General features: G+C 43.8%; 1 protein-coding gene across 1 annotated transcript in view; it reads right to left on the bottom strand.

Annotated features, from left to right (window-relative positions):
• The window catches only part of T265_14116 (hypothetical protein), a gene marked incomplete at both ends in the record, with an annotated part of 27,366 nt that extends 19,428 nt beyond the window's left edge, over positions 1–7,938 (bottom strand). Inside the window, 5 exons of the mRNA XM_009172107.1 lie at positions 1,075–1,160; positions 3,054–3,122; positions 7,559–7,623; positions 7,669–7,788; positions 7,838–7,938. Coding sequence (XP_009170371.1) covers positions 1,075–1,160; positions 3,054–3,122; positions 7,559–7,623; positions 7,669–7,788; positions 7,838–7,922 — 425 coding nt within the window. The remainder of the gene's footprint in view (positions 1–1,074; positions 1,161–3,053; positions 3,123–7,558; positions 7,624–7,668; positions 7,789–7,837) is intronic.
• Between the last annotated feature and the right edge of the window lie 3,672 nt (positions 7,939–11,610).

Below are 11,610 nucleotides of genomic sequence, written 5' to 3'. Positions count from 1 at the left end.
GGCTGCAGGGCAGGAGGCCAGCTGAACTGCTCTTCGAAGTGTTCGGTCCATCTCTCCAGTCGACGTTTTTGCGAGTGAATTAATGAGCCTTTCACTTATCGTAGCAAAAGCCTTCTCCATCTCCCGAGCTTTCGATGTCCACCAGAGCTCTCGGTTTTTCCTTAGACTCTTCACTATTTGGCGTTTGAGGGATTTGCGTGCGCCGTCGTACTCGTTGCCTGCTGGTATGGCGGGTTTTGGTTATTACATATCCAGTCACTTGAATCGAACCTGAACGATACGGACCCTCGTCTAGGCTAATCCGCAACGAAAGGTTTGAATAATCTTTAATGCTCCATGCATAAAACAAAATCTTAACTCAAATTTACAAACAGTTCGGTTAAGTTGGAGCATGCAAACCAACCCAAAAAGAGACACTTTGACGAAGATTTTCTACTTAAGCCGACCAACTAAATTTGAACACACTGACTCGATTTCAAAATGTCTTGATCAACAATCGGTAGCTTACCAAGCTCTTCTGAAATGATGACTTCTTAATCGACTTCAAACCTTTTCCCAATAGACTGAAAACGCTTACTACATGTTTCTGAGGCTGGAGTTTGTGTTTCGTCAATTGACGGATTGGTACCACATACAACTGAAACCGGCATCAATGCGTATGATATCACGTCGCAGCTGGAGCACATGACGAAGCGGGTAGGTGTCGGTCAACAAAACCACATGACCTGAGGCTAGTTTCATACAAACTAAACAGGCATTAGCCACAGCTGTATAATCGATCGAGGCATTATAATGGGCTCCAGTTTCGTGCTTTCTGTACTCTGAGGGTGAATAAAATTCCGGCTTGCTTGAACGGCAGTAGAAATCCTCGAGAAATCGGTAACCCAAGAATGATTATTTGGAAGCATACCCACGATGTCCTGTTGGAATAACTTCGAAATCATATATTAATGAGTACGGAAAGTCAGAGGGAAGGTATCCGGAAGTATCAATTGCGCACCTTTTGGACTCGCAATAGATTCGTGGAGTGGGCGATAGAGTAGACAAACAAAAAGACATTCTGAAAAATCATACGTTTTCGATTTTGTTTCCCACGCAAGCTGATTTGCTTGCAATTTTCCTTCCAAAATAGCCATTTCTGTTTGGACGCGAGCAAGTTCCTGAAAAAGTAGAACAGAGTAAAGTTACCGTGTTCAAATTCGGAAAAATTACAATTCAGGCTCTGCGGCTTGAATAGCGAGGATCTCATGTTACTGTTCTTATGTTATGCAACTCAACAGACTGAAGGTTGTTCGACCAGAAGTGCTCACAACCTTCATTGTGCCACCTAAAAATAAGTTGAAATCGATGTCAGAATCCATCGCATCCATCCCCGAACGATTAGCTGTTTCTTAGCATGGCTTCGTTTTCCATTATGAGCTATCTGAAAGCCATGAAATACTTTTTCGTGACAAAAACGAGACGGCGATTGTGGTTATCGATCCGTTCGAGGACTGCGCACCATCCGTTCCTGTATGAACAGCACTGGCGTAAAAAACTAATGACTTGCTGTCACTAGGGGGGAATGTAAATAGAGTTAAGACAAGGTAGCAGTATGAATCATTAACTAGTTGTGCTACACATTTGGTGAGTACTTGGTCACATACGTTTAAGACGTGGATGCGGGGTCACAAACTAGTGCCAGCCACCAAAACGCGATTCTAACCAACCAAATAACATCATCTGAAAGTCAAACGAATTATATTGTCTTTCACTTTGTATAAAAATGTATGGATATGGGAGAAGCATTACTTGAGATAAACCAACCTGCCATCCTCCTGCTGGAGTAATTATGGACGCATTTCAGCTATGTCTTCAGCTTATTTCTTTCAAAACATTGAAGTTAATAGCACGGTTCGAGAAAACAGTTTCATTCTATAAATGACCCAACACATATTCATGTAGCTCAACGTTCGGTTGAGAATTAAGCTCTCTCACGCACCTTCGGTGATCACTTATCTAGCTGGCAAATCTACAGATAGCATTCTTCACAGAATATCAGCTGGATTTACTTGTATGAAAAGAGATCCATTGTGGTCGGTGATAGTTTAAGTGATAGGTCCGTGATAGGTTAAGTCAAGCATTTCGATGAAATGGAGATCGTTTGGACGAGGAAATAAGGTTGAGAGCAGGCATCACTCAGACAATTCGTAACGAGTTAACAATCTAATCCGGCGCGGCCATTTATCTCGAAAGAAACTCCAGCGATGAACACATTGCCCATCAATGAGCATGATGGCATGGTTCACAACGCGAGTATGTGTGAGTATGCATTTTCCACGGAACCAATTGCCAGCTACAGAAAGTAGTTCCTATGAATTGCTGTGGATTATTGGGTGGAAAACTCTGTCAATTTTTAATCATTTTTCCGGTACAGCAAAAAAGCAGATATATTAATAAGCAATATAAGAGTGTCAAAGAAGGATGAGCAACCGCGAAAATCAAAAGCAGGCACCTTGCGTAACTAAGACGAACCACAGAACTGCAGACGCTTCTGATTTGTCTTTTTGAGGATTTTTGCGTTTTTCAGCAAAGACCATCGGTTTCTTTAACATGACACTACTCACAAGATGGAGGAGATTCTAGATAGTCTCACCATTCTCGAGGATAAACAAGTGGTGGCAGTTCCCGAATATCCAATCTCAATACCTCAATACCTAATTATAGGTGACGGACGTCCATTCGCAAATTAGGTTGGGGGCAGCTCAACCGGAATTCGAATGAATCTCCCACTCATCACATTCTACAAATGAACGACACATTCAGTTGAATTTCACTTTAGTTTCCCACGAACACCAAATTAGCTTGCAAATGAGTGATTAAAAGCTGGTGTTCCGCACCTTTGCCGTTTCAACTAAGGTTTCTCGTACCAAAAGAAACCCAATGAGCTCAGACATCTCATTCATGCCCTCACACCACCAACAAGTTGTGCGTCCTTCAGCGAACAGTCTGATGTGCTGCCATAGATTAATCATACTAGAATGTTAAGCAACTATCGTTTGTAGGCAACTCACATCTTTCGCAGCCAGTGCGCCCTGAAACGCATCCAGATTGCAGGGTGTATCTCCAGATGGTTTGTAGGCCTGTAGGTCGAGGAAGGCGGAAATTTGGGTTAAATTCGCGAAATGGCATTATTCATGCTGAAAGCCAGGATAAATCATGACCTCTCAGAAAGTGTACTCTATGCAGAAACAGAAAACTCAGAGAATTCATTTCAATCTAAACGTACATCCATTCACAAATACTGATGTCACGCTGACTGGTTATAAACGTTTGCAACCAAATTGCCCTGCTTAGCGAACAATCCGAATGGCCAGCCATTGGATATGCGCAGCTCCGTTACTGGTAATTGAACTGAGGTAACCTAGACATTTGACGTGCATTGTGAATCACACTGTTCCTAGCTATGTTCGAAGTGAAGAAGTCGACCAGCCCTTAAGTTCTTAAAAGCCATTTGAGCCTAGGGAGCCCGTGGTCCTCGCCTTTGCTAACATGCATTTGTTGAGATCCTGCCAAAGTATTTCGTTCCTAATCCTTATTCAGCCTAGAAAGTCATGATCCAATATGGCTGACCAGGATAGTTGGCTCTTATGTAACAGCATTGATGAGAAACCTTGCTGACTCGGTGCCATCGTAAATATCAACTTTTACGCTTCCCTCAGTTTCATTGTGGATGTTCTTATACAGTATGTTACCGATTCATGGACACCAAGGCGGATGAAGGACGGGAAAACTAGATCGATTAGGCAATCGTTCAGACATACAATGTAATTCACCACTCGAAACTTCCAAATGGCTAGACAACGATGAAGATTCTCTAGTATGGAACAAAAGTTAACAGCATTTGCTTCTGTATTTTAGTATTTGTACTTTGTGCCTGTGCATCGCCGTCCATTGCCAGTACTTTTTCCAAAAGAAAATCGTATCTTCGATACACAGAACAACTTACTGAAAGAAGCCAGTCCAAACAAAATAAAGTGCCTCGAGAGTACCGAGTGTCATACATGCATGGCCTGAAAACAGGCAACCTCTGCATTACTAGGAGTACCTACGGTTGTCATATGTTGAATTTATGTGAAAAGTAAAGTGCTTGTTGCTCAACACAAGAAAAAAAAGACAAAACGACAGCAATCGGCAGATGACTGCTCGATTATGAGGAGAATGGCACGCGAGATGAAGGGAGCTACCACTGTGTGTGGTGTGATTGGTCAAATGTTATGCAAAGATACTTCAATTCGCGAAGCATGCTACAATTCTCAACCCAGATATGCGAACGAATAAACAGACGTGAGTAGTAGTCGGTGATTTCGCCTTCAGGACCACGACTGAAACTCAGATAAAGGTCAGCAGTCACACAAACTGAATCAATGGAAATTTTAAGTTTTGACGGTATGACTTCAGTAAAAGCGTCCATTTCGGATGGCTCGAGAACATAAACATGCTCCCCGTTAGTTTAGGGTGGTGAGGACCTGCATTCGAGGGTAGAAACGCCTGGTTCAGGTAGTCTAGTTTACCTAGAAAATACTCAGAAGATGAAAATCTCAAAGCATCCGCAAAACAGCTGCTGTTTTTGTGAAGTAAAACTCTCAAACTGGATATATCCTCTCGCTTAAGCGGCTTCTTCACACTGCACTGTGACCAAATTATTACCCCGCATGCAACTGAAACCTTGGAAGCTTATACATCAACCGGCTCCAGGCTCCACACAAGGGAATGCGAGAGACATCAATCGGGTTGACACTTTGCAGATGCATTGCAAAAGATGTTGTCTAAACATCGAAAATAACCCGTAAATCGTCAGTACGTTGACAAAGTTGTTGTCTTCCCAACTGGTTACAAACTTACCTGTCATAAAGTGCCTTGTTGAGGACCGAATTTCCATCCATTCTTTCTGATGGTGTACTTCAATACTGAAGCTTATCCTACCACTGGCGTTTATCTTTCTTGTCCTGTATCTGAAATTTTTATATGTTTGAGAATACGCCATACACATTCAAAAAGTCCGCTTTGTACATTAAAACATTAGCAGCATCCCGGCTGGCCAATAGTATGGCACTGTTCCCATACAATAGTTCCGGAACAGTCAAACGCTCTCTGTCCCGCTGATAACAACTAGGAGAGTTGGTAAGGTGAACTGAATGAGGTGTTCCAAGTAAGAATAGGTGGATGGCGCAAAATCACACGGTCCTCACATAAACCGATGTTTAGTGCACCTTCATCTATGGAACCACCAGCCTCAGGATTGGTGTTCCATTCAGTGGTAACAGATGAAAGGTCTGTACGTACCTATTTGATTTGACTGAGAACTTCGTACACGGCGTTCCGAATTTGAATCGGCAAGTTTTGTGGATGAAGTACTAAAGGCTTATGGAAAGGGCGGGAGCAAGCATTTTTCTCCAAGCGAGAGCCGTCAATTTTTTACACACTGTTTCTTCACTTAGTTTTTGTTTCACAAAGTTGCCAGGAAGTCAGTTCTCCTACTCTAAGCGCATGTTACTCAGTTCGCCTCTCAAGATAGGACGATAGCTAGTGATGAAATGCTATGGTTAGCGATGTGCCACTTTACATGACCATGGGTCCTTGAAACTGTTTCAAATTATCATTCAGTATTAGAGTGGCACATGATTAGAATGGTACATAATAATCACATCACAACCTAACAGGATGCTAATGGGACGCATGAATACGTCTTAATTAAACCACGTGGCCCTTGCAAAATCATACGTAATGTCATTCCACACCGTTTTCAACCCCACTACTGCTCGATATAAATTTGCCAACAACCTCATGTGGCGAAAACCAAAAGAATTGCACAATTTCGGAAACTCGCCCAAGAGGACAGCACACCGATGTTAGGGAGTTAGTAATGTCTGATAACAGAGCACGACAGAATACTGAATCAACTGGAGGAACGAAACTTGATTCTTCGCACAACAGGCGTTCCAAAGCTCAACACCTTCCACCGTAACTTTTGTTGAGATCCACAACGACGTAGATCTTATTGAGCGAATAGCCCTCCAGGTTTGTTTATCTTTGTAAGCTCCGACCTCAGAACACCTTCCCTTTTGTAAGCGCATTCCTTTAACTGGCATAAACAGCGGGAAACCACAGTTCGGACCACCAATGCCCTCTGTCCAAAACTGGGACTATCTCACGGTTTTGGATTTCAATGCTTCTGTGTGGTTCCCTCTCTATCTGTGGGTTTGTGCGTGTTGGTTCTTGCTTTTATTGCAAGTTTGGACCGTTGTCCTGTATACAAGGTTCCTTCAAATTCGTAATACGAAGGATTCATTAGTGAAAACAAAACTCTGATGAGTGATTTCCATCGAGGAAGAGCTACGGGACATTTGCCAAAGCAATGGACATACTGTTCCTCAGACCATCAAGCATAGATAGCTAAGAGAGGATAACTTTTGTTTCGTAAATTAGGAAGAACGCAGTACAAAATACATAAGTAGCCAACAAAGGTGAAGACAGTCCGCTTTCGCCGGCCTGTACGTCACATGCGCTAAGTTGTTGGGATAAGGCATTGTGACATAACTCAGAAATAGCCATACTATTCAGGCCTGGGTAGCTCAGTGGACTCCCGACGACCCGAGATGACCTGCGAAGGATTAGGCGGAATTCGATAAATCATGGTGAACAGTTGAGCTGAGTTGATTTGGTGGCTCATGTCGATCAGGTAGTTTATAACCGTACTGGTCACATGTTGGCTTCTTCGGCTCTAATGCAGGACGGTAAATGCCCAGCTGTTGCCCGAGGCAACTGCAGTCAGATTGCCTCAGCCATAACTCAGTCATCCCAAAAACACTGACCTCGGCCACCCAAAGAACCTCTCTGACAGCGGTCCAGGAACCCATATGAGGATCAGTTACCCCTGAGTCTAGCCAACAAGGTTTCACTTACCATGCCTTAAACCTCTGGAGCTATCCACACGAGTACCTATCTGGTAGGGCCTTGTCGAAACTACTACTACTTTTGTATTCTGAATAGATTGGAACTATTTCTCTCGAAGCACGTTGAAATTTTTTGCACTGTCATTAGTCCTCTGAATAGAGCATTCTATAAAGCTGATTAAGAATGGTATCTGAATGATCACTGATCACCCTGATATCAGCGTTACGGTGTAGCAGCTTTTCGAATACTACAGTAAAATCCTACAGAAGAGGAAGACGGTGGAACCGGTAACACTGGTCGTTGTCTATTTCTCTAGAATTTTTCGGGATTTTGAATTAGGCTAATTCCTTAGCATTTCGTTTTCCGCCTTTCCAGTACATTTTCATTAAAAAGTACACATGGTTAACAATAATACTGAAAAAATAGCAAAAATGGAGTCATAATTATAGGGCTTGCCCCGCTTATTATAAGATCACATGTAAGTATGCTTACTTGGCGCTTCAGTATTTCCACAGCCTCGCATTTCGAACTGAAAGCTCTGCGCAACACCTCTAGTTCAGACTGCAACACTAAATTATCCTTTTCATAGTTGTTACCATTAAACTGATATCGGAATGCTTACCATTGACACTAGATGTAAATGCGTATGCAGTTTCTTCAATAGTTCCTCGCAAGTCTTCCAAGATCCTGACAAGCACGAATGATGATGGTCCTATATCGCTGAAGACCTACCCGACTGCCCAGATGCGTGTGTACACAGAATTTTACCATCGTTTATACTGAGCTGACAAGCTGGGCACTGACTTTGCTCACCATCCTTTGCGGGCTCATCTTCGGAATCAGCCGAACTCCCTATAAAGAACAAAATGGGTTGGACAAACTGCATATCAATAAAACATACAGTTATCTTGCGAGTATGGACTTTCTCGGGTTAATTTCAGTAAGTCGGAAATATCTCGCGATGTTTCCGTCATCCCGTTTTGCATTTTTGCCGTCCTACGACTGAAAGGAAAGAAGAACATATTAAAATAGAAGAGTCTGTGTTGTGCTTAGTGAAAAACGCTGTTGTGTTAGTGAAGGAAGTCACTGCATGATTAGCTTCCCAGAAAAAAACGATGGAATCAAGCTCGCAAAGCGTAAAAATTCCACCCAATAAAATGTATCGTGCATGGCTTCCACATCTGTAAAACAAAGAACTCTAAAGTTTAGCAACAACAATTAGTTCAAACTATCTCCTAATCCATGGTAAAATATGGTACCATGTTGCCGCCTGAATCATAAGAGCTGTGTGGATGACGAAGTGCAAATGGACAGGGAAATGCACTGAAATATAATCAACTGATGACATCCATGTCACAGTTCTGGCCAGTTCACATGATATTCAAAGACCTATGGTGAGTTAACAGATCATCATCATCATCGACAACATGACATCAGTGTTCGACACCGATGCTTTACTGCCGTAGAGTTAACAAAGCCTCAATTTCGAAAGAATCTTCAACAGCTTATCTGATCAGATAAAGCGAAAACACGGCTTCTCTACACGCACCTGAAGTCGTATAGCCTATCCCGATAAAGAGCTAAGATCACAGAGAGGACTGATTTGAGTGCTTCAATGACCCTATGGGTTCCGTTGGCCAGAATCTTGCTAATCAAGTGATTAGGCTGAGGAGGGAAAACATTCGGACCACCGAAGTTTCTTATGAGTAATCGTATCGAGATGCGATCTCGGAATAGTTTTGCGTCCTCGACAAAAAAGTCTATTTATTCCACGCGAACAGTATTTTTAGGATTATGGAAAACTCAATGCTGCCTTCCATTGAAGGATGAGGTAGAAAAGGGCAGCACGAAAAATCACACGCTCTTTTTGACCTCGTGAACTGAGGCCCTACTACCTGTGCCATCAGGTTAGGCCATCTAATTGCGTCAGACGTCCAAATCGCTGCCTTCGCATACGACCCCTAAGAAAATTCCTGCGTGTGCTCAAGTAAGGATAACCTGAGAGTGTGCGAGTGAACGTTGTCCCTGCGGCAGATTTGGTCTCCACAGCACCACCGGTGACAATACAATACTGTCATGAGTTGTCATATATGCCCCAGAGAACCAATAACAGTGAACACCCTATGCAATCATGAGCTGCTCATCACTCATCGAAAACGCAAACATTCGTCAGAAACAGACCCAAAGTAGAAATTTGTTGATTTGTGTATATGGTCGCAACGCCCCTGTGGTGCTGAGGAAAGCCATCTTACATTAGCATCCTGCCAACCATGATGAGCAGTCGATCCGCTAGTGAGTAAACAAACTGACCGTCTTTACACCCAAGAAAACGTTTCCAACCTGGTTGTGTATATGAAAAGTCAACAGTCGTTTTCTCCTTGGATATCATAAACGGTGTCCGATTTCCCTTATCTAACATCCCTCATACTCATACCTTCACATTCCCTAGCTGTCATCTAAGCGCCCCTAAAAGTATCTATTCTAGAGAGTCGATCCGATTAGGTTCAGGGGAGAGCTTGCTGTGTGCACTATGTATAACTCGAAACAGCGTGCCACATGGCTGACCTTTGGTTGAAGCTCCAGGTAACACGGAATGTGGATTAGAACTATAAAAGTTCTTTCCTGCGAGCCTCACTCTTGGATCACTCAAGATCCATTAGGAATCAGACGTTCAAGAGTATGTTGACCGTTTGGTAGACATTGATTATAGAAACCTATTTTCTACCTTTTTCGTTGTAGGGCTGTGTTGCGTATATCCCGCTAGCTGCGTATTACTGTACGTCTTGATCTACCTATCACTTTACTGAAACAGACAATGTCAGAGCATCATTTTTAGACGGAGGGTGTCTAGCTTATTCGCAGTTCATTTTATTGAGTTTTGTTGAGTTTACCTCGTGAACTTATAGGTGAAAGCGTTCAAGTCTGTAACGCGCTGGTAATCGCGGTTCAGATATTTGAAACCTCCATTGTGAAATAATAAAATTGAATCGAGACTTATTGATAACCCACCAAAGATCCAACACGAGACAGTCAATAGAAACCGACACGCATCTACTTACGCTACCCCGAATCGGGCAAGGAAAGTAGCACTTGGCTCGGCGAACAACTGACAAAAGGTTCAAGCCATAAGGACCGTCGCATGGTGTGACCAGCCAGACCGCCTTGCTTGCTGCATACGGCAGGGCGGGTAAGGGGAAACCCCCTTCTCACACTTTCACGTATCTACTCTTCCAACCTACCCCACCTCACGTTGAATATCATCTCCGGAAATCTCAGCATTAGGACTAACCGCTTTGTCAACCATGTATCACACTCAGCTGCAGCTTCTGTACGTCCGAACTAAGTGACAACGCTAAATGTCTCAAAGTCTGTTTTGAAACCTCAAAATCAGATATACCCCACTGCCTTCAATGTTCGCATACTGAGGCAAGCAGTATACCAGGTGACTCCCTCTCTCCCTTACGCTGCATGCTCTTTGCGTTGGTGTATGCCCTTTGCCATAAACATGGATACAGGACGCAACTACTGCAACCGAACTGACTGCCCTCTCGCTCTCTTCTAGTTTCCGGCTGCGCATCTCTGATAACGCAGAGTTCGCTGTAGCTGGATATGCTGGAGTGGGTATTGTATTGGGTGACCAAGCGGAAGCGTCTCTACTTGACTGGAGACCCGTTGATAGTCACCTCTGTGCGATTCGTTTGGCAAAATCTGAGAGAACATCCGAAAAGTCAGGTCTATCGTACCCTGGTTATTGTGTCTTCGTAGCCCCTAAGTGACTAGCTCTGAATCAATGGCACTTTCGGTGCTCCTTTATAACGGACTAAAAACTCAGATATCATTGTTCTTGGTGGTGACGTGAACGCTCAGGTAGGTAGGCTAAGCGCTGCTGGGGCCCGGTTAGTCGCCTTGAATTGGAAATACAACGCTTGACGACATGATGCCCATCAACGAAACAGCTACGGATTTTAAAAGACCACACCGCCGTCAGTTATCGGTGGCGAGGGTCAATCGCTGCTTACCGCTCCTTCTGGAACACTAGCGTAGACTCCAACCATGTACGCTGCTGCTTCTCACTGCACTTTTTAGGTCTACGCAAACGCGTACACGTCGTTTGGCCACTGAGAAGCTACTGGACCCATAAATCAAACGAAATTATCAGAACCAGCTCGTCGAACGCATGCTGAATGTACCGATATTGGATTAAACGGCTACCGGGAAAACATATCCAAAGCGCTACTCAGGGCTGGAACTGCTGTTTGCAGTACATCCAGCCGACCTGACCCAAGCATTGGATCTCTGATAGGACCGTACCTTTGCTAGAATCCCGGCGACAGGCCGCAACCGCAACTGCATTCAACGCACCATCAGACACCAAGTGAAAATGAGTGTCCGTGTAGCCGGCGAAGATTAATGGACAGGAAAAACGCTAGAAGCGTCCACAAGCTGTTCCACTTGACTCGTTCGACTGGTCCTCGGAAGATTCTCGCCAGTGAAATTGTCAGGGACCAAAATGGCTCCCTGATGCCCAGCAAAGCAGGACGTTTTGACCGGTGGCCACAGTACTTCTAATATCAATTCAGTTGGCGACCTGCTACCTCCAATCCGGACTGTAGGCCTTCAACAGAAAGGTGGGCTGCGAATACGGATCCGCCTTAAACCTCAGAAGTGTCTGAG

The sequence above is a fragment of the Opisthorchis viverrini genome, assembly GCF_000715545.1.
Source record: "Opisthorchis viverrini unplaced genomic scaffold opera_v5_146, whole genome shotgun sequence".
Taxonomy (NCBI): Eukaryota; Metazoa; Platyhelminthes; class Trematoda; order Opisthorchiida; family Opisthorchiidae; genus Opisthorchis; species Opisthorchis viverrini.
This window is presented reverse-complemented; position numbering and strand designations above follow the sequence as displayed.